We start from the raw sequence: 24,800 nt of genomic DNA, 5'->3' as shown, positions 1-24,800 counted from the left end.
GGACTTCGAGTATCATGATTTTCTAAAATATCATAATATTCTTTAGGAGAAAAACACTCGGTCCTGTTATTTTAAGAAGCCTTTGAGCAGTTACGTATCTGGGAACCTATTCTGTAGCCTCGTACTCTTTTCCAAGAATGCTGTAGGATTGTTGTCATACAAATGTTTTTATTTTGGCTGCTGCAACAATATGAGAACAGGTGTATAGTATTGGTACCATCATTTGGTTGTTTCTTATCTAAGTCAGAAAGGAAGTCCAGCAAAGCCGAAGCAACATGATTGCATCCTCTTGACGATTTTGTCTCCAACTGGGTGTAGAAAACAATGCTTTCAGTCTTTTGCTCCTTAACATGGGTCATGGTGCATGGATTGTGTAATCATACTTGTTTAGCATACAAAACATCACTGATCATAATTTTGGAATAGGCTGGTTTTGCTACATGCCAAAGCTAATCTTAAGGGCAGTTTGTTTATCTTCCTTCATTGTATCATAAAACCTCTTTGCACAAATTTTATGTAATTTGTACCTAGTTTACAGCTCATTCTTCTTCTGCAGGTAAGTTTCTGTTTTTATTTCCATTAAAACGACCTTACAAGTGGAGCAGGAATCACTATGAGGTGTCCTGAATGATAGACTGACATGTTTGTAAAATATATGCTAGTATTTTGGTAGGGAATATTGTTCCAGTTCTAAATTTTTTCCTTTCTTCACAGAATCTCTCTAAAATTTGACTGACAGAAGGCAAATAAATCTCTTAGACTTCCTCCTTTCATGATGGTTCTCTCTGCATCTATATTTTTTTTAATATTAATCTTAATGACAACAGTTATCTCCTTTTGACCCTTCTCTGTTCTGACACCTCCTCTCCTTTCCTTTGGACATCTCTCTTACAGGAAATCATCTTGCTAGATACGATAATTCTCCTTTGACATGGCAGATAGTCCTTGGAAAGTGGCAGTACATACAGACACTACTTCACCATTTATTTTTTTAATGGTATATTTCACTGTCATTGTATTCTTCCTTTTTCCATTCTTCGCGTCCATTATTCTGCACTGAGGTGAAGAAATATTAATAAATTTTAACAGAAACTTATCTTGGTCCATTTTATTATTTAATGGTGTCATGTAATGATGAAAGTGAGAAATATCTTCATGACAGAGTTCAACAGCTTTGTATTCCTTCATTCCTTAGCTACTGAAGTCGAAACTTCAGGTCCATGATTGAATTTGACGATAGATTCCTTTCTACACTTTTTGATTCTCATTTCAGATCGATGTAAGTTGTTTTTGAATTGGTATTTTCTCCCATCGAAACATTCTTCGATCTGTAAGACGTTCTTCGAATCACAAGAATCATCATCCACCCTGCTTCAGGTTGCAGTACATCTTCGTAGATGTACTGTGAGTGTCAAATGAACACTTGGGTAAAAGTAAGCTGCAGGTGTTGTGATGACAATGAAATCTGCTTGCAACACTATTCCCATCAGTCAATAATGTTACAACACTGAGTAACATTATTTAATGCAACCAATATACCCTATTATTGTTAATGGCTTGCTGCAGAAAAAGAGCTGAGATACCACAGAGTAATTACATTGCATTTGTCAACTTTTGCTGTAACTGTAAGAATGTATATATCGCATTTTGCTAAAACTGGGTCCAGCAGTTGTTGTAGAAGATCAACATTATATCATTACCATGCCTAACTCGATTTTGGAATTTTTGGCATCAAGTTTTGAAAAAATGCTCCTCACACAGTGCAGTCGTGCAATCATCCATCTTTTATTGTGTACACATGACCAGTTTTGGAACAATTGAAGTTCCATCATCTGGTGTAGAAAAGAAAATCACTGAATCACTGAGACCATCCTAACCCCTTTGACGATACAAATTTAATTGTTCCGAAACCAGTCATGTGTACACAATAAAAGATTGTGGATTAAACAACTGTCCTGCGGTTTCTTCATTTTCAAATTTCTCATGTTGACTTTAGATATAATCATTTTATGTTTAGTTGTCAAATGAAATACATTCCTAGTACATTCCCAAGAAAACTCTAGTCCTACATAAAATCACGAAGGTAACTAAAGGCTTCTATCCAGTCATTCATTGACCAATCTGGTGTGGCAGTACAAGACAGCAAAAAGCAAGCTGAAGTTTTAAATTTTGCAATGAAGAAACTGTTCATGCAGGAGGATCTTACAAACATACTGTTATTTGACCATCACACATACTCCCATATGGAGGACATAATTGGCCCCTTACTTATCTTGCACTTATAGTGAATCTCACCCAGCGCAAAGCCCCAAGTGACTAGAAAAAAGCGCATGTCTCCTGTATATAAGAATGGTTAAAGAACTGACCCACACAATTACAGACCAAAAACCTCAACATAGGTTTGCTGCAAAATTCTTGAGCATAAGTTAGAATTTAATACAGATCCTTGAGGTGGCAATGCACAATTTTAGAAAGCACTGTTCATATGGAACTCAGCTTGCCCTTTTCTCACATAATATACTGTGAACTATGAATGAAGGGCAACAGGCAGATTCCACATTCCTAGAATTTCTACGGTACTCCATTGCAGACTCTTCAAGATACGAGCCTACAGAATAGGTTCCCAGATACGTGACAGCTCAAAGACTTCAGGGTGAGCAGCGGTCTGTGGCTGTTTGCTGATGACGTTGTGGTGTACAGGAAGGTGTTGAAATTGAGTGATTGTAGGAGGATAAAAAATGACTTAGACAAAACTGCTAGTTGGTACGGTGAAAGCTAGTTAGCTGTAAATGTAGAGAAATGTAGGTTACTTTAGATGATTAGGTAAAACAATGCCGGAATGTTCAAATACAGCATTAGTAGTGAGCTGTTTGACCAACCAGGTCAATTTAATATTTCGGCATAACTTTGCGAAGTAATATGAAATAGAATGAGTATGTAAGGATCATAGTAGATGAGGCAAACGGTCGACTTCAGTTGTAGAGTTTTTGGAAATTGTGGTTCATTTGTAAAGGACACCATATTCAGAACACTTGTGGGATCCATTCCTGAGCATTGCTCATGTGTTTGGGGTTCCTGATAAGCTGGGTCAAAGGAAGACATTGAAGCAATACAAAGGTGGGCTGCTAGATCTGTTATTGGCAGGTTTGATCAACATGCAAGTATTACGGAGATGCTTTAGGAACTCAAATTCCCCTGAAGGGGAGATGACATCCTTTTTGAGGACCACTACTGAGAAAATTTAGAGAGCCAGCATATGAAGCTGACAGCAGAACAAGTCCACTGCCACTGACGTACATTTCACATAAGGATCATCAACACAAGGCAAGAGAGATTAAGGCTTGTATGGAGGCATATAGGCAGTCATTCATTCTTCCCTCGCTCTATTTGCAAAGGGGAAAAAGAAAGGAAATGACAAGAAGTGGTACAGGGACCCTCCACCATGCACCATATGGCAGCCTGCAGAGTTTGCATATGGATTTAGTGTCTTTCCATTTCATAAACAACAAAGCATCTTGTCTGCAAAACCTAAGTTCATTTTTGTTTAAGCTTCTGGCCAACTAGATCTTAGCTAGCCCTATTCTATTTTTCAGCACAGTACTGTAAGGCTTTCTTGAAAGTACATACAAAGCAAGCAGCAGACGACAACTGACGTCTTTTGCACTGCATATGACGTGTGGTATGAGTATGATGTGTGGCAACAAAGGGAACATGAATGCCACAAAAGAAAAAGTTGCATTGTTGTCTTAACCCCTTCTCGCCAATATGAGTGACATGTGCTTCCAACTGCATTTTCTCGTGGCAGCAGAAGTATCATAAAGTACTTTTACACAGATGACAGACTTAGGAGAAATGTTGGAGTACATTCACAAACCTGAAAAACGACAAAAATAGGTCCTATATCACTCGTCTTTTTTGGAGTGTAATGTATGCAAAGGAGGGGCTACATCACTCATCTCCAAAGCATGGAATGTCAACGTTTATATGATAGCAAGAGTCCGTCACTACTCTTCTTGTGGAAGCTAGTGCTTTCATAGGTAAGAATTCTTTGGATATCATTCTACATGTTACTGGGTTTTTAAGAACCTTGAAGTTGGTACCTCTAATAACACTATCTTTTGTGAATTATCATACTGGTGTCACAACAGACACTCATTTTGAACTCTGCTCTACCTTTGTATGTTCTTTCTTTAAACAACTGCCCATTTTCAGAAAGTGTGAACAAGATTTAAAACTTTTCACTTTTCAAGTAGGCTAGAATGAAAAATGAGACACAAAGTGCAGGAAAACCTGCAAGATATCTTTGAGCATTACATTCTGAGAAAAAAATGATGCTATTTATATGACGTAACAAGAACTGCATTTTTAAAAAGTGAAGTAAAAGTTGGGAGGCAGAATGGTTAACTTCAAACAGACATCTTCAACTTTTGTAGTCCGGTCTTCCTTAGTTACGTGAATTATTACAGTATATTGATAATTTTTACTTATGGACCATCTGACAGCAACTGAATAAAACACAATTTTAGTATCATACGCGTTTCGCCTTTATTTCCTGCAATGCATCATCAGTGGCCTGGAATATGTACATATGCATGCTATTTAATTTACATTTTTGTCACTGTACCTATAGGTTATAAACAGTTCTGGTGGTTGGTATTTCCTATTAAGTAGTAATGTTTTGAACTGTACTTACAGGTTGTGTGGACAATTTCTTACATATTATGTTCTTGTTGCATTTTTGGTGTTCTTCTTCTTATGAAAGCCAATTTGCCCCCCCCCCCCCCCCCCATTCCACAGCACTATGAACTGAATGCTTGTTTCAGTGCAATGTTTTGGTTTCTGTTGCTGACTGTCAAATGTTTTTGCCAAAGAACGAATCTTATTGCCAAACATTCAAGTGTAATTATTGAAGTATCTGTGATTTACTTTTGTATGTATTTCTGTGTGCGTTTGTGTACGTGTGCATGTGTGTGTGTGCGTGTGCGTGTGTGTGTGTGTGTTTCAGTATATATATTGTTGGCTCTGCTTGTGTGTGTTTTGGTGTGATACACTTTTTTTGTGGTGTGTGTGTGTGTGTGTGTGTGTGTGTGTGTGTGTGTGTGTCCAGAAGGTTAAGGGGGAAGAGATTTTGTGTTTTATCTTATCGTTTCCTTTATTAAGTGTAGTAGGGAGCCTGTGCTGATGTGTGTTTGTTCATTTATCATGTGTTTGTTTCCTGCTTTGGCTTTCTGGATGTGGAAGTTTTCTTGTGTTTGTATAAGATGTTTGTCATGGTTGCTTATTCTCATTATTTTCATTTCTTGTTCCAAGTTTGTAGGACGATGGTTATGGTGTTTTAAATGTTCTGCAAATGTGGAATGGTTTGTTTCATACATCCAACATCCGATATGTTCTTTGTATCGTGTTTCAAAATTCCTGCAGGTCATGCCAATGTATACTGCATCACAACTTTGACATTCAAGTTTATATATTCCTGATTGCTGGAATTTGTCCCTCTCGGTAGCTGGCTGGCTTAGGTGTGACTGGAGGGTTTACCCAGGCTTATATGCTATTTTGAAGCCCTGTCTCTTTAGGATGTTTGCAACTCTGTGTGTGAGTTTATGTGTGTAGGCCATGGTGTACCATCTGGTTCTTTTCTGTGTACCGTAACTTCAAACAGTGATGAACAGGAGAAAATAAATTGTGTGGAAACCAGTAGGGCCCTACTGCCTTCATTCTAAATGAACTGGTTACATGGCAGTTTCATTTTGATACTGAACGGAAGAGTAACATACAGCCTGGTTTGCTAATTAAAATTCAAGGTACACCATCATCAAAAATCTCTATACATGTTCTTTGTATATTGACATTAGTGTTTTGAGTAGTGAAATTAGTTTTACCTTTTGGGATGAAGATTCTTTAGTGGCCGAGGCTCGAGACTTCTTTCCTCGTTGCTCTAAGCCTCGATTACCCATGATTGGCGCACGTTTGAAGGAACTAGTGGAAGGAAAGAAAGCTCCTGTGGGTGCATCAGGATAAGAGTGTGCCCCTGAGTCATCAGTATCCGGTGTTTGATCTTGAAGGTCACTCTCACTGTCACCTTTATTGCTAGCTGCCAAGCTCTGCAGATCTCGTGTTATACCTGCAGAGAAACAGTGTCTGCGATTACATTCAATAAGTGTAATTACAGATAAGATATGCTAAATAAACTAACTCAAAAAATAAATCTTTTAATACATGTGAAAAAATAACAATGACTTTTCCTATCCTGTGTTTCTCTCTCTCTCTCTCTCTCTCTCTCACTCTCACTCTCACTCTCACTCTCACACACACACACACACACACACACACACACACACACACACCTTGTATCTTCAAAACATTAGCCAAATCCAAATTTTAATTCTGATATACCCAGAAAGCTCTACATCACAAATTCTCAACTTGTCACCAACAAATGACACATAAATTAAGAAACAATATACAGGGTGATTCAAAAAGAATACCACAACTTTAGGAATTTAAAACTCTGCAACGACAAAAGGCAGAGCTAAGCACTATCTGTCGGCGAATTAAGGGAGCTATAAAGTTTCATTTAGTTGTACATTTGTTCGCTTGAGGCGCTGTTGACTAGGCGTCAGCGTCAGTTGATGCTAAGATGGCGACCGCTCAACAGAAAGCTTTTTGTGTTATTGAGTACGGCAGAAGTGAATCGACGACAGTTGTTCAGCGTGCATTTCGAATGAAGTATGGTGTTAAACCTCCTGATAGGTGGTGTATTAAACGTTGGTATAAATAGTTTACAGAGAATGGGTGTTTGTGCAAAGGGAAAAGTTCTGGACGGCCGAGAACGAGTGATTAAAATGTAGCACGCATCCAGCAAGCATTTGTTCGCAGCCCAGGAAAATCGACTCGCAGAGCTAGCAGAGAGCTGCAAATTCCACAATCAACTGTATGGAGAGTCCTACGAAAAAGGTTAGTTATGAAACCTTATCGTCTGAAATTGGTTCAAGCACTGTCTGCAGCTGATAAGATTAAAAGAATCGATTTCTGTAATTTTATCCTTGCTCAAATGGAAACAGATGAATCTTTCGTTTCAAAGATTGTGTTTAGTGATGAAGCAACTTTCCACACTAACGGGAAAGTCAACCGTCACAATGTCTGTATATGGGGCACTGAGAATCCGCGGGAAACAACTCAGTATGAACGTGACTCGCCCAAGGTGAACGTTTTCCGTGCCATTTCAGCCAATAAAGTTTTTGGTCCCTTTTTCTTCGAAGGTGCTACTGTAACTGGACTACAGTATCTGGAGATGTTAGAGAATTGGCTGTTACCTCAGCTCGAACAAGAAGCACAACAATTCATATTTCAGCAGGATGGAGCGCCACTACATTGGCACTTATCTGTCCATAACTACCTGAACGTCAACTACCCGAGGCGATGGATCGGCCGCCAGGCAGCCCGTGACAGAGCACTTCATCACTGGCCTCCAAGAAGCCCTGATCTTACCCCCTGCGATTTTTTCTTATGGTGTTTCGGCCACCTCTCCCAGCCACCATTGATGATTTGAAACGAGAAATAACAGCAGCTATCCAAACTGTTACGCCTGATATGCTACAGAGAGTGTGGAACGAGTTGGAGTATCGAGTATTGCTTGAGTGTCTGGAGGGGGCCATATTGAACATCTCTGAACTTGTTTTTGAGTGAAAAAAAAACCTTTTTAAATACTCTTTGTAATGATGTATAACAGAAGGTTATATTATGTTTCTTTCATTAAATACACATTTTTAAAGTTGTGGTATTCTTTTTGAATCACCTTGTACTCTAACCATTGGGTATCCAAGCTAAACATGTAATGTGCTTATCACATCACCTGGTGATGTAACTGAATAAATAGAGAAAAACTTACTAAAAATTTCAGAGGATAGATAAGACATAGTTGGGTGAAGAAACACAACACTGCAGTTTTTCATGGAGCAGTTCCATAGAGAGGAAAAAGCTGTTACTACAACTACTCAAAATGTTCATCTACCATCACGACAACAATAACCACCACCACCACCACCACACTCACATCAAAATCAAAATTGTAACTTTTAACCGAGGAATGTGCCATTACAGATAAACAGATTGGCGTGATCGCATTACAAAAATTATGAAAAGGAAATATATGAAAATCTTGAAAAACTGAATGACTGTGATACAGAGAATGGGAATAAGAAGTAGAAGAGCCAGGAATACGCAGATGAGCATCCATCTGAGTAATGTTTGCCAACAGTTAGTCCATCCATTAGTCTTAGATTATTTGTAACATGTTTTAAGTATTCGACCTGTTCCAGAACACCCTCTTATGAGCCATTTAAGTCTCAAACATGAATATAAAATACTGTAGTTTGATGCTAATTACTATGTGAATTACAAGTAGTTAATAAAGAAGTTCTGGTTATAAGCAAAACAGAAAGTTCATGACGATGTCAGATTCGAGTATACTTAATATCCAGACTCTGTAACTGGTAGGAAGATTTTTTGTTAACAGTGAAGCCACTAATTAGCTAAGTTCTTTAATGATTACCAATGTTCATTAGAATTTATATTTGTCTCATATTCTATTCACATTGTATGCATTATTTCATCAAAGTTTGCCATATAATACATCAGCAATGTAAAATACTTGCAATATCATTTGTAATTAAAGGCAAATTATGCAGCCCTTTATTACAAATGTAAACATATACTGATTTTCAGTGCTAGCAACCATTTTGAACTATGTGGCTACTATTGAATAAACTCATATTTAATTTGTAACTCCAATTTTTGTTAGGAAAATGACACAACTTATACTTTGCTTATAAATTAATCAAATGTAACTCACATTGTTAATTTCTGTATATTATCGGGTTTCAAGCTTCTGAATTGTTTATTTCAAAACTACCTATACATACTAATTAGGAAATAGTGTACCTAAATTATTCTGTGCACAGTTTATCTCTGTTTGCTAATATTCTGTTGTAATTTTGTAAATCTATATCTTAAACAGTACTACTGAGTGTTACTGTAAGTGTAGATGTGCAACAGCATTGTTATGATGCAGATTGTAGCCAGTTTTCAGAGTGTCAAGATGTATTCAGTTTGTAACCCCAATGGTTCACTGTTGCACACAGCCTACACAGTAATAAAAGAGTTCATTGCAACTCCGAACTTTCACTGATGATTTCCACAATGTGGCAAGACCTGTCCCATGCACCCTCCCACCACCACCTACTCCAGTCCTGTAACCTGGAAGGTGTACACGATCAAAGGCAGAGCCACGTGTGAAAGCACCCACGTGATTTACCAACTGACATGCCTACACTGTGAAGCCTTCTATGTGGGAATGACCAGCAACAAACTGTCCATTCGCATGAACGGACACAGGCAGACAGTGTTTGATGGTAATGTGGATCACCCTGTGGCTAAACATCCCTTGGTGCACGGCCAGCACATCTTAGCACAGTGTTACACCGTCCTGGTTATCTGGATACTTCCTACCGACACCAACCTATCAGAACTCTGGAGATGGGAACTTGTCCTTAAATATATTCTCTCTTCCCGTTACCCACCAGGCCTCAACCTCCGCTAATTTCAAGTTGCCGCCCCTCGTATCTCACCTGTCATTCAACATCTTTGCCTCTGTAATTCCGCCTCGACTGACATCTCGGCCCAACCTCTATGCATTTACATATGTCTGCCTGTGTGTGTGTGTGTGTGTGTGTGTGTGTGTGTGTGTCCGCACGAGCAGGCAAGCGAGTGTATGCCTGTCCTTTTTTCCCCCTAAGGTAAGTCTTTCCGCTCCTACGATTGGGATGACTCCTTATCCTCTCTCTTAAAACCCACATCCTTTCATCTTTTCCTCTCCTTCCCTCTTTCCTGATGAAGCAACCATGGGTTGCGAAAGCTTGAATATTTGTGTGTGTGTTTTTTATTTATTTATTGTGTCTATCAACGTACCAGTGCTTTGTCATTTGGTAAGTTAAAGCATCTTTGTTTTTTATATATATTTTTCCCGCGTGCAATGTTTCCCTCTATTTTTTATATACATACACTGACATTTTTAAAAACAGAGTTGTTGTCACATTGAATAGTGAATCGAAGTGATCTATAGTGGTGTGCAAGTAACAAGGCAGCTGCATGGTGGCAAAGCTGAGCATACCCAGTACCGCTGCCACCAGGGTGGTCTCTGCCTTTGTCTCATGCCGTACTTTTCAGCCATTACCTATCCTTATAACTGGCCGTATCATGATAAATGTTACACTGGGTCACTATTTAAATTTATATTCTCATAAAACTATCAATGTAGCTTCTTAATGTTATACTTGTTTTGTTTGCTTTACCCCATCTACAATCAACACTCCAGTGCCAAAAGTACCTTCACCATGCCTAACTAACATGAAATCAAAGCTAAACGTTCTACTGACACCCTGGAGTAGATGCTTTGGTCAGGTGTGGTAGAATGATGCTACTGGCTGGAGCATCATGTGGTACACTACCCCTTATCATTGTGCACTATCCCAACATCCACCTTCTTACACACACACCACTATGGCACTGGTAAAGAAACTACTCGTGACTTTTGATTTTGACATATTTAAAAAGATAAAGGGTCATCATGTTTCAACCCAAATGAAAATTCAAAGTAATCAACAAATACACAGATTGCTTTTGGAATGATCAATTTAAAGATGCTATTGTGGTGCTCTACTGTGTCTGGAACTCATCACTTAATGTTGTTTCAAATTAATAATTAGGACAGAATAGGGTTTGAAAACTAACCTGCTCCAAATTGTTCTAAGTTCCTATCTATTCATGAATCACAGGTGTAACCTGCTCCAAATTGTTTTAAGTTCCTATCTATTCATGAATCACAGGTGTAATGCGTATGTATTTGCAGTCTCAGAATTTAGATATTGTAATGGAGACTTCAAAGTTAATACCATGAAAGTCCTGCAACAAGTGAAAACTACAGCAGCAAAATTTGTGACAGTAATACAATGTGTTACGCATGCTCATCGATATTTACATGACAACCAAAAGAGAAACAGTCCTAATGTTCACGACACTGCATTAAATAATATTCTTTGAAAATGAATCACGTTACTTGGTGACAGAACATACTGGCAATGTGGCATTCTCATGGTCCTAGTGCAGGTGGTCTGCTGTTGCCTTTTTCTGTCTAGATTTTTTGATGTGTCCAACTTTGTTGATACTACCAAGTGCATGTGCAGTGTAATGTTGAGTTTGTATTGTTACAGGGTATTTCAGAAGTGAAAGGCTGATAGAGCATAAAACAAGATGAATATATAACCTACTTCTGTTATATGATAATCATCATCATCAAATAATAATAATAATAATAATAATAGGTTATTACCCAGTAAAAGATTGACGCTCTTCCTCTATTTCTCTTGTGATTATTGCTCCTTAGGTGATCTGGGGTCCCAAGTCATAAACCACACACTCATTCATAGTGGTGGTCCATGCTGACTGTGCCTGGCACTAGTTAAAGGGGATTGAAGTTGCAACTATTCTCACTTAGCTGCTTTGTCTACAATGTCATTCTCTGAAATGCCACGGGTCTTCAGCGACACATAGCCAATATACTGATCGAAAAAATTTCTAGTTTGTGCGATGAATGGCAGATAACTCTAAATATAGACAAATGTATGTTTTGAAGGTGAGCAGGAAAAACCATCCCATAATGTTTGAATACAGCGTTAATAGTGTGCTACTTGACACAGTCATGTTGATTAGATATGTAGGCATAACATAGCAAAGTGGAACAAGCATGTATGGAACATAGTGGGGAAGGCATATGGCAACTTCAGTTTACTGGGAGAGTTATAGGAAAGTGTGTTTCATATGTAACAGATATTTCATATACAACACTAATGCGGCATATTCGAGAGTGCTGCTCAAGGTCTAGGATCCCCACCAGGCTGGATAAAAGAAAGACATCAAAGCAATTCAAGGTGGGCTGCTAGATTTCAATGAACATGCAAGCATTATGGAGATGCTTTGGGAACTCAAGTGGGAATCACTTGAGGGATGGCGATGTTGTTTTCAAGGAAGGCTATTGAGAAAATTTAGAGAACCAACATTTAAAACGGCTGCAAAATGATCCTGCTGTACCAAAGTACATTTTGCATAAGAGCCATGAACATAAGGTATGAGAAAATAGGGCTTGTACAGAGGCATACAGATAAGTCGTTGCTCCCTTGTTCTATTTGTGAGTGGAACAGAAAGGGAAATGATTAGTAGTGATGTAATGAATCCTTCTCCATGGAAGGGACGGTTGGCCTGCGAATTATATACGTACTTGTAGAATAGAAGCAATAATCTCGCAGTTAACAACACTAATTTGACATTTCTTCATATTGACACCTTTGTATTGGTTTTGCTGCCCTCCTGGTGTCTTTTTATCAGTATATAATCTCCTGTGGAACATAAGAATTAGGCATGTGAACACGGGCTACTGATCTTTAAGTTATTCTTGATGGAATTGACATTTGTGTACATGCCTCAACGATTCTATTGAAGGATCCTTCTATGACATCATTGATGATATATCTGAAGATGCTTCGGATGTATTCTGTAAGTAGTTCCTGTTTCACATCCACAAATATACACACAGTGTTTGGTTTGAGACTAATGTCTTGGTTATTCAAGACCCTATCTCACACACTACCAAAAACAGTGCTGGAATATTACAGACAATAATGAATTCCTGTATTAACCTGTCTGGGTAGTCGTCCACGTTACACGTCATTTCTGGGATTCGGGGAGACAAATTGATCCCAGATCAAATCCGCCTGTCGGGTTAATGAGGAAGTCCATTATGCTGGCCAGCCAGGATATGGTTTTTAGGCAGTTACCAATATCTGACTAGGTATATATTGGGCTGGTACCCACTTACACGGTGTACAAACATTTGGATAACACTAGATGCAGATACATAGGGTACACAATTCTGTTTGGGCTGGGAGGGGGAATTGCTGTACGGGGTGGTGGGTAGTGATAAGAATAAGAAGAGAAAAAATAATTCCTGTATTAATAATACCAAGTTCCATAGATATAGCTTTAAATTTTTTTAATATAATGAAATATTTCCTTCAAAATTTCATCCTTTTTTCACTACCTTAGGGGGTTGAATATCCAAAAACACAAACATCAATTTTTTTTTCATTCCTGACCAAGAAGCCTTTCTTTGATGTAGCTTTGAAAACGATTTAGTAGCTTTTTAATAAACATTTATTTTTAAGAAATTCACCCACTCCTTTACCCCCTTACTCACTGAACTTCCAAAAATGGTGAAAAACACATTTTTTTAAATTTCTGAGAGAGAAACCAAATACCAATTTTCATAGTTCTAGCTACAACATTGCCTTAATGGTGATATATTTTCAAAAGCCTTTAATCCCGTATTTCAGCCCTTAGGAGTGGAATTTCAAACAATCTCTTCTTAAACTGTGCCTACAGTCTAAGATCCACACCCTCTCCAAATTTCAAGTTTCTATCCTTTGCAGTTTGTTCTGGGTGATGATATACCAGAGAATTAGTCTGGCCCTATTTGACTCCAATAGGAGTTGAATTTACAAAAACACTAAAACATGTATTTTTCTCTATTTGTAACCAGGAAGTAAAATAGCAGATTTCATAGACTTTTCTTTTTTGATTTCACACACTATTTCAACCCCAACATAGCCAAATTTTCGAAACTGTTGGAACACGTATTTCTTTATTTTGGAATGAGAAATCAAATATCTAGCTTCAAATTGCCTTAACAGCAACACGTTTTCAATAAATCTTTCACCACCTATTTCGAAAAATTTACAGTACACGATCAACACCCCCTCCAAATTTTGAGTTGCTATGCTTCACGATTTGGGCTATGCGATGATGAGTCAGTCAGTCAGGACATTGCCTTTATAAAGGGTGTTAAAAAAAGTGTCTAATACTTTGAGAGTAAAAGTAAGTCCAATAAACTTGGATCTGGAAACGCATATTTTCTGTGATAAACACGTTTACAGGAGGTGTTTAATGTGGCAGCCACTCATGACAATGCACCCCTCTGTCTCCAGTGTAAAGAAAGATGCACACTTTGAAGTATACTCAGTTGTTGCTCTACCTGCAGGCATGTACTAAAGATGCGACCATGTAGTGTCCACACATCATTGATTGGCGTGGCATCGACCAATCCCTTCAAGTGTCCCCATAACCAAAGTCTAGGGGATTGAGGTCTGGCGAACGAGCAGACCAAATTGTGGGCCCCCGCGACCAATCTGCCGGTCCTGAAATGTCTGCATCAGATGTTTGCTCACATTGTGACAAAAGTGTGCTGGTGCACCATCATGCATGAACCACATTTGTATTCGTTGGTGCATTGGCTCAGCCTTCAGCATGACACACAATACTTTAATGGGAAAATCCAGATAAAGTGCCCCAGTTAAGCTTTGTCGTAGCATGTAGGGCCCTGTTGATCTATAGCCAAGTACGACTGTCCATAGAGTGATTGAGAATCTGTATTGATGTCCTCTTTCCTGAACTGCTTGGGAATTTACATTTGTCCATACAAGCTGGTTATGGAAATTCACAACACCTTCTCTTGTGAATCCTGCCTCATCAGTAAATAAAATCTTGGATGTGAACAGTGGATCTGCTGCACAATTCTGCAGCAGCCACTGACAGAATTGCCGTCTGCCATGATGATCTGTGGCCTTAGGGCCTAAAGTACTGAAGATGATATGGGTACAGGAATTGTCCATGAAGTAGCCCTCAGACAGGAGAGTGAGACATGCGTTTTGCTGCTGAGCACTGGTCCGAGGGGTTTCTTCCACTGAATGTAGCACATGCTGCTCCATGTCACGTGTGTAGACAATGCGAAGCATTCCCCTGTCAGTATTCTGACGTGCAAGGGTGCCCCTCAGATGCTGAAAAAGTCTGCCTAACAGCTTACTGTAGGGCACTCTGTGCTGTGGATATTTTTCAATGTAGAGGGCATGGGGTCACAGGCTCTGTCCATTTGCTAAACCATAGCAGAATACCATAACTGTCATTTCACTTGTTGAGTAGTAGGCTTCCATTGCTAACAAATGGTGGAAGAGACAAATGTAAATGTACTACACAATTTATATGTACAAAACCTTCAATAACAGTAAATACATACGTGAATCCACATTTGAAAGAAGGCAAAACACCATGATGCATATCCAGGGTTGACAGTACTGTACAATAAGGCACACAAACAAGACAAAAATTAGTGTAGCTTGCAACATGACTTGAACCACACAACTGACTGCAGACAACCCAATGGTAGGTAGAGTACTGTGAGTAAGACATCACAATACCCTGCTGACATCTGACTGTGCACCAATGCAATGACTGTGCTAATGTCTGCTACCAAGTGTCGCACAGCCCTTCCTATAAACACATGTTTATCACAGAAAGTATGCATTTCCAGGCCTGCATTTATTGGACATATTTTTCTTGTTTCGATGCATACTACCATCTCTTTAAGCATTCAACACTTTTTTTTTTAACACTCTGTATACAGAGATTGTAGAAAGATTTGGAACATACAAGGAGAGGTCCCCAGTGGTGGGATCAACTTTTTAACATCATCTACACGGTGATGTAGGTCAAGATCCTAGGTATAATGCCCTGCAGCCATTCACACGAGTGAGCTCTCATTTGCAAGTAATCAATGGAAAAAATTTGCAATATTACTTAACCCTCAACAGCGTCAAAAAAAAGTGATATTTTATGGAGTGGTTGGGTGGTGTAATAGGTAGGGTAATACCTTCATGTGCAAAAGGTTGTGGGCATGAAGCTCATCTCGTACTTTTTTTTTTTTTTTTTAATTTTAAATTTTTATTGAATTTACTTTCATCATTATATTTATTCAATTAATTGGTTTAAATGTAATTTTTTTCTGCCCTTTCATCACATCATTTTAATCATACTGATAGTTTAATTTGTTCTCATTTTTTCTTTATATAATTCTTTTTCTACTTGAAATTTTTGTGAATGTAAATTTATTATTATTGCTACTATTATTATTATTGTACTGTGTTGTAAGTAAAGGATCTTAATAGCAGAGTGGGCCTGTCAGGAGGCAACAGTGACTTTGTATGTAAACTAGTCACTGGATGTTACCTGAGTAACAAATCCACCAGGGAGAGTCAGTCCCTCTAAAGTTGCTTAAATGGACCATTGATGATGTGACTGAAGTGCTGGACAGGAACCATCAAGTATTTCAGAGAATGGTTGCAAAAAAATAGTGTGAAATTAGCAGAGGGTATCATTCATGACTTTCAAAGTGCTACCAGCAGACCAAAAGTAATGGGTACAATGGTCAAGTAGTTCCTAATACGACAGACATTACTATAGTCACTATTAAGTGACACTAGAGCTGGTATGAAGGCGGCAGAGGACTGAAAATGAACGATTTGGAGTGTTGAAACATGTTAAACACTCTGGCAATCCGATGAAACGGACTTGACTTGGCAGATGTCTTGAGGACTTTTCTTGCCATCATGTTTAGTGCCAACAGTGAGTATGGTGCAGGTGCTGTTATGATTTTGTGGGTATTTTTTGTGATTAAGGTGTAGCCATTTTACTGCACTTATGAAAAGATGAAATGCAGAAGGACATGAACACACTTTACAGCATTGTGTATTGTGTACTGCAGGAGAACAGTTTGGAGATGATGACTGACTGAACCCTGTCACAAGACAGCATCTGTGAGGCATGGTTTGTGGAGAATAATACTCTTGAAATGGACTGGCCTGCCCAGAGTCCTGACCTGAACACAATGGAATGCCTTTGGATGAGTCAGGATGCCAACTTCACTTCAGACCTCAACATCACTACCTCCTCTGGTTTCACCTCTTTGTAGAGCAATGGAATGCCATTTCTCCACAGACATTCAGAGACACCAATCAAAGCGTACCCAGCAAAGTTGAAACTGTCATAAAGAACGAGGGTGGAAACGCCCCATGTTAATGTTGTCCGCTAATGTGTGTCCTGACAAGTTTGATCAAATTGTGTTTGTACTCTTCGGGACAAAGCCCTTGTAATGTATTCTCGTTTATCTCACAATAAATCAACATCATTTGTACACCACTTTCTGTTATGTCCAAATAGAATGATACCTGACAACTCTCACCTGCTTGCTTTAGGAGAAGGATTTGAGCTGAAAGTTTGACAAAAATGTCATCATGGAAGGAAACTGACAATGACAACCACTGTCAGATTACTTCAGAAGAAAAGTCTTCCTCACCTTTTAGATCATCAAGTTCAAAAGCTATATAGACAATGTTCCAGTTTATTACAAGAAATGAAACATTGAATTCTGGTCAAGTGGCAAGAAATGCGGCTAGTCTTTCACAACAAGAAATCAAAGAATGCAAGAAGAAACAAGTATAAATACAAGGAACACAGAATGAAAAGCTTTGCTTGGGTCTAGCAAGGCACCACATGAATTATTTACTGTAATGAGCACAATCAAAAAAGTAAATTGCTTAACTTAAAACAATAAATATACTGGACAATTCATAATTATATCAGTTAAATTTAATTATTTTTGTCCAAGCATAGGAAAACCTGTTGCATATTGCATTTCATTTACAATGAACGTGAATGAGTATACTACTCTGAGATAAACTTTGTAGGCTGTTGTAAAATTACAGATAATCAGAATGTTGAAACAGTTGTTCAGTTTCTCTATTTTCAGAACACATCCAACACAAGTTAGTCAGCTTACAGATCAATGAGCACAACATACAAGAAACTATTTTGATGATACAGCAGGAGTCAAATTGTTCCAAGCAGAGACTGTATTCAACATTAAGCTCTGGGAAAAATGAAAATCAAAATGGGAAGCAGATATGTGGGTATCTTATTGCTACGAGGATTTGTAACAATTAAAAATGGTCTGTCAGCCCAGAACTAAAGCATGAGTGCACTCATTACTGATCAGCTCAATGATTTATCTTCTTGTTACTCCCCCTCCACCTCTATTGGTACAAATGTGACAGCATGTGCTACCTAACATGTCCCAAAATAGGATTCTTCTGGGGCTCATACTCCAGGGTTCTATTGGTGACAGAAAGGTAGGGCAAGTGTTTTATATTAGCCGTTGGGCAAGAGACCATTTGTATACCCAATGAAGGATCCTTTAGTGTCATTATCCTACAATACAGGTCAAAGTATGACGACGACACACTTTCTCCTGCTTGGGCAAATCAGATTCCAAGATGGCTATGCACAGCAAATGGTTGAAATTTTTTTACAGTATATTCCTAACATCCCAATCTCGAACATTTTTGTAAATTTTCTAGACATCTTTATCTGTTTCCAAGATACAGAAGTCCAAACTTATTAGATCACTGACAGTTCCTTAGAGAACCCCCAAAAAGCTGTTTTACCATTTTTTGTACCAAAGCTGAGCCACAGATTCCAAGAGCAAATGGCTGAAATTTTTATGATCCTGATCTCAAACAACCTTGAAAATTTCCTTAATACCTTCATTTGCTTCCAAGGTACAGAAGCTCAGAGTTACCCTTCTTGTACAGATAAAATACACATGTAAAATCCGGTGTGAGGAGGAAACATAGTATATAAAATGATGATGTATGAAGAAATATGATGTAAAATATCTCCATTATCTTCAGAAGGGTTCTGGGTACCCTGTTGTACTGAAGGACATGAAAAATTTTAGTGCACCTAAAATCAAGGAGTAACATTAGTTTTGCATAAACTATAAAAAGTTTACTGAAAGATAAAGTTCTTTATATATAAGTGACATTCTCTGCTGTGGCAAGGAAAACAAGGAAATCAACAGAAAAATACTCCTATCAGAGCACAAGAAGGCAAATATGTTCCTCTTTAAAAGAGTGAGTGTAAAATGGGGTACGAGCTGCCTCATTCTACCTGCCTCATCACCTTTAAAAATTTTGGCGTGGGAACACATTTGCACTTTGTATGCTGAGAGAGAAGGAGATGGTGGCAGTAGGAAAGATGTAGAAAAGTAATAAATACTGGAAGATTGTAGACAGTGTCTGTAGTACAGAGCAAAGGAGACAATGGCAGTGTGAGAGAAAGAGAGGGGCAGAGTGGCTGTGCAACACAGTTGACAGTGACAAAACAGTGCCAGGAGTGAAGGAGACAGTGCCACTGGGAGAGGAATAAAGAGAAGGAGGAAATGGAAGTGAGTGAGAACCAATGATATGGAGAAAGAGAGTCTATGACAACGAAAACAGAGGGAGAGGGAGGGGGAGCAGGAGAGGGAGAGGGACGGGGCAAGGGTGAGGGAGAGGGAGAGAGCAGACAGCAGCAGTGGGAAGGAATGAATGAAGAACTAGCAGTAAGAGAGACAAGAAGGAGACAATGACAGCAAAAACAGACAGTAGTAGTAGTAGTAGGACAGAGTGAAGGAGACTATGGCTGTGGGACAGTGACAGAGGGACATAAAGAGATATAGACAATGGGCTGGGCTGAGCGAATGAATGCAAATGGGCATATGGGAGCGGATTGGTTTGAGTGACAGCAATGGATTAGTGGGTGAATGCAAGTTACAGCTAGGGGAGCTTGTGGGAGTGAGCAGTTAAAAAGAGCGGAAGTATGTTCCCATGCCAAAATTTTTGGGAAAATTTTTAAAGGTGCTGAAGAATGAAGAAGGTTGAATGAGGCAGTTGGAACCCTGTTTTCAGTCAGAGTCTTTTAAACATGAGCATATTAGCCATTTTTGTGTTGTTATACGAGCATTTTTCCACTGATGCTGAAGGTACTCATTAGATAACATCAGGTTTTAGAGAGAAGTAATTTTACTAATGTCTAAACAAGCAATTCTTGGTTAAACACATGGTATTTATGTAATAAAAATCTAGTTGCACCACAATGAACAATTTTAATCCCTCAACTTAAAGCCCCGAGTTATCGTGTTTTTATTATTTTGACAGAAACTTAAAAGCCTAAGTACACTCAGGCAACTTAAGGAAAGACCTCTAAAAATACAACTATGCTTTTATTCAGTGCACCACTGACAGTTATTGTACCCTGAATGTTGTGTTTTGGTTGAGGTGGTGGCCACTGGATATCATATTCACTGTGTGCAGCTGTGGATACTTGACAACAAAATGTGCACTTTCAGACACTCACCTGTATGGTTGTTTAGACAATGCTCTAAAAAAAGGGATGGCTATACTGATCCTGAATTTGACATTGAATTCAGGTCGGAAAATGAAGAAGACTGTGATGTCACTTCATTAGTTACTGAAAATGGCGACATTTCGTCAGCTGAGTGACAAGTGCTTGCCAGTTGTATGAAATAAATACTGGTACATCGACTGTGCTTCATCCAGCCTCTCCAAGAGTTATGTTCACAGGAAACCATTGTGAAACACATGGTTAGACTTCATAATTACATAGAAACTAAAAAATGACTAAGTTCCAGGGTATTTTAGACAGTCCAGTGCATGAGTATACTAGTGATTTTATTATTGTTGATCTTCAAAATTTTGTAACTCATTATTTTGAGCTTTAAAAGCTGTCTTTATATGTCTGTATGCAATGTCATTCATTATAGTATGTTTTTATTAATAAAAAATATTATGTTTTGAAACATAATTTGGAAAAAAATTGTTAAGTTATGGGGTTAATGTAATAATTTGCAAGAACTAAAATGTGACTGATCAATCTCTGGCTCATTTTTACTTTACTGGTCACTTTCAGTTCATGTTGAGTTGTATGACAGGAGGATTTTCATGTTTACTCTGTGTAACTTATGGCAGTTACACATTTGATGCAAAGAATCTTTCAATTTCACTTTCTACAAACACATACAGCTCACTGACAGCTTGAAAACAATTTACAACTTTTTTGCCAGGTTTCAAATACAGATTTATTTTTGGGCTACTGAATGTCCATTAATTGTCACCCTAATCAAAATTTGTAGGTAGACTATATATATATATATACATATATATACATGGAAACATTCCACGTGGGAAAAATATATCTAAAAACAAAGATGATGAGACTTACCAAACAAAAGCGCTGGCAGGTCGACAGACACACAAACAAACACAAACATACACACAAAATTCTAGCTTTCGCATCCAACGGCTGCTTCATCAGGAACGAGGGAAGGAGAGGGAAAGACGAAAGGATGTGGGTTTTAAGGGAGAGGGTAAGGAGTCATTCCAATCCCGGGAGCGGAAAGACTTACCTTAGGGGGAAAAAAGGACGGGTATACACTCGCACGCACGCACACACACACACACACACACACACACACACACACACACACACACACACACACACACACCCGCGCATACACAGACACAAGCAGACATTTGTAAAGGCAAAGAGTTTGGGCAGAGATGTCAGTCGAGGTGGAAGTAAAGAGGCAAAGATGTTGTTGAAAGACAGGTGAGGTATGAGTGGCGGCAACTTGAAATTAGCAGAGGTTGAGGCCTGGCAGATAACGAGAAGAAACCTCCGCTAATTTCAAGTTGCCGCCACTCATACCTCACCTGTCTTTCAACAACATCTTTGCCTCTTTACTTCCGCCTCGACTGACATCTCTGCCCAAACTCTTTGCCTTTACAAATGTCTGCTTGTGTCTGTGCATGTGCGGATGGATATGTGTGCGTGTGCGAGCACGCGCGAGTGTACACCTGTCCTTTTTTCCCCCCTAAGGTAAGTCTTTCCGCTCCCGGGATTGGAAGGACTCCTTACCCTCTCTCTTAAAACCCACATCCTTTCGTCTTCCCCTCTCCTTCCCTCTTTCCTGATGAAGCAACCATTGGTTGCGAAAGCTTGAATTTTGTGTGTATGTATGTGTGTCTATTGACGTACCAGCACTTTCGTTTGGTAAGTCACATCATCTTTGTTTATATATATATATATATATATATATATATATATATATATATATATATATATATATATATATATATAATTTTTTTTTTAACTGTTCTATGCAAGCTAAAAATATAGGTTCATTTCTGATAAATGCTAAAAGTTCGTTAGATTGCAATGAAGTTTTACTAAATTTTCTACACAACAATTCCACAGATATACTCTAATGCAATGGTTTTTGTGATAAACAAAATTATTACTTATTCATTTTTGTACTACAGTATTAAAAAGTAGACATTAAAAAGTAGACATTGCTGTATAGTTAATATTCCCGGTTTAAAAGGCGAAATGTATCTGTTCCTCCAATTGCTGACCCTGGATGCACAACTTGCACTAATTACAAAAGAAATGCAGTATTTTGATGTCTTTTCACTAACGGCAGAAATTTATTAAATGGAGTTTCACTCTGATTGGTTAACTGGAGGATGTCGAAAACAGTTCAATGCACTGCTAACTTCTTTTTGCTGGAGACTTTTTTTTTTCTTCTTTTCCTTTTTTATATTTGACACATGTAAGAAGGTAAAATACTTCATCGGATAAGCAACCAATCCTTAAAAAGATACAAGTATGATAAAAAGAGCGAGCACAGGGAAATGGGGTGTATGGGATGGGCAGGGAGGATGAGAGGTGACAAGGAGAGGGAGGTGGATGGTGTAAGAGTGTGTGTGTGTGTGTGTGTGTGTGTGTGTGTGAGAGAGAGAGAGAGAGAGAGAGAGAGAGAGAGAGAGAGAGAGAGAGAGAGATATATTCACAAATCACATAGTATGTTATAATATAGCAACAGATACAAATTTCACTCAAGGAAAAATACATATTTCAGTCATCTGGACAGATCAAAATGTATAGTTTCAAAATGTATAGTTTCTTTTAATTACTTGAAGCTGAAACATCTGTGTTATATTGAAATTTTCTAAAAATGGTCCCAACACATCCAGTAGTCATGCACTGCAATATATTGTTACATGCATTAAGGCAGGTGCATTCAATCTTTTTTACCTACCACCCACTTTTGCACTTCTGTTGATAGTGAAATTTTCTTACCGCCCATTGATTCAACAGTAATGGCAATTTATAATGTTGGGAAGTAACTTTTCTTTATAAAAATTATAAAGCAAAGTTTTAGCAAGTTAAACCAAATAATAACAACTTACCAAATACTTTATGCCAAAATTTTATGAAAACTGAATGAAAATGTTTAAAATTCCTACCACCTGCTGCCCACCACAAAAGCTGGAATGTCACTAGTGAGTGGTAGGGATCAGGTTGACTATCACTGCATTAAATATTCATGAAACCATGAAGCCACTGACAAAGCATCAATCACAAAATAATTGTTACATCAAAAACAATCAATTATTGATAAAATTATTTAATTGAATAGATAAAAAATCTGTATACTGGCAACTCGCAATATCCTGTTGCAGAGCATGCTCTACAACACAACATTCATGACCTCAGCACCTGTTTCACCACATGTGCCATCTAGATTCTTCCCCCAGACACCAGTTTTTTGGAATTCCGCAGGTGGGAACTAGCACTGCAACATGATGTTGGTTCTCGACACCCAACTGGCCTTAATTTATGTTAATTTGTTCTGTTTCGGCTTTTCTCCAGTGTAACTACTCTGTGCTTCACTCCATTTCAGTTTTCTCTGTCTTTCACTGTCTTTCAAATCTATTTTTCACTGCCCCCTCCCACCATTGTTATGTACAATGCACTTAGCTTTTCACTCTTATTAGCTTGTGCACAATGTTCTAGCAGTAATCTCTGTCTTGCATATTACCCTGTCTTCCACCTTTAAGGTCTCATGTTTTCAAATCTCGTCTGATGCAGTCCCCAACAATCAGTCTTTCCTTCGCATCCCGTACAGTAAGTCTCCCATGAACTGCAGTTCTAGGTGACTTTCGTGAAACCTACCCCTTTTCCTAGACCTCTCCATTCCTTTTCCTTCACTCTTCTTCCTTCCCCTTTAACCCACCTCCCTGAAGAAGGAGCCACTGGCTCCGAAAGCTTGCCAATCACAACAGTCTTTTATATGTGTCCTGGCACTTGGTGAGTAGATTTTTTATCTATACAATTAAATAATAATATAAATGTTGTGTCATCTGTTGCAGAACATCCAATAGCATGCCGCCAACATGCAATAATGTAGCTACATAACAAACGTGCTGCTACTCAACAACTTGATGCATTTAAAAAGTTTGAAATAATACCATGCCACAAAATGTATAGAGATTTCACAACCAAATTGCACAGTTTTCCAATTATGTTTCAATGAACATAAAAGATGTATAAGACCTTCAAATGATGATGCTCTGTGTCCTTTCTGCTGCTATAAAAAATAGAGGTTATTAATTTTCAGTAAAGTTTTAGGTCAATGCCCACCCCTCAGTTAGCTCTTTCAAACTTTAATTTTCTTCTATTGTCTGAAATTCATCAATACTTTACCGAATTGAGCACATCTGACTTTTTTTAATCAACCTATACTCTGCATAGAAAGGAGATGTTTAATGATGAGTGCATTAGATACAAAGTACACTTGGTTTCTATTTCAGGATGTATATGTGGACAAGGAAAAAAATCCCGGTTTTTTCCTGGTTAAAAATATGCTTTCTCCAGGGTGACAGTATATTTTCTCTTACCAATCCTTTGAATGGTTTTATGCACGGGCGTACAATTTCACGGCACTTTAGAAAACGAAACTCAGGGGGGGAAAACACGTTTTAAAAGACCTTTGATGTGCAGCAACATGTACGCTGCATATTTTCTTATTTTGAAGGTACTACAAACTATTATGAAGCTACTACAAACAGCATAGTGAACGCATTATTGTGGTCAAGATAGACACGAAGCCCATGCCTACT

The 24,800-nt window shown here is 38.3% G+C and overlaps 1 protein-coding gene across 2 annotated transcripts in view; it reads right to left on the bottom strand.

Moving 5' to 3' along the window:
• LOC124614053 (tyrosine-protein kinase Abl) overlaps window positions 1-24,800 on the bottom strand; it is a 445,084-nt gene that overhangs the window by 11,085 nt on the left and 409,199 nt on the right. For both annotated transcript variants that reach the window (XM_047142887.1, XM_047142888.1), the window contains exon 14: window positions 5,880-6,121. In XM_047142887.1, the coding sequence (XP_046998843.1) occupies window positions 5,880-6,121 (242 nt within the window). The remainder of the gene's footprint in view (window positions 1-5,879; window positions 6,122-24,800) is intronic.

The sequence above is a fragment of the Schistocerca americana genome, chromosome 4, assembly GCF_021461395.2.
Source record: "Schistocerca americana isolate TAMUIC-IGC-003095 chromosome 4, iqSchAmer2.1, whole genome shotgun sequence".
Lineage (NCBI taxonomy): Eukaryota > Metazoa > Arthropoda > Insecta > Orthoptera > Acrididae > Schistocerca > Schistocerca americana.
The sequence above is the reverse complement of the archived record's forward strand: the minus strand, read 5'-3'. Positions and strand labels throughout refer to the sequence as shown.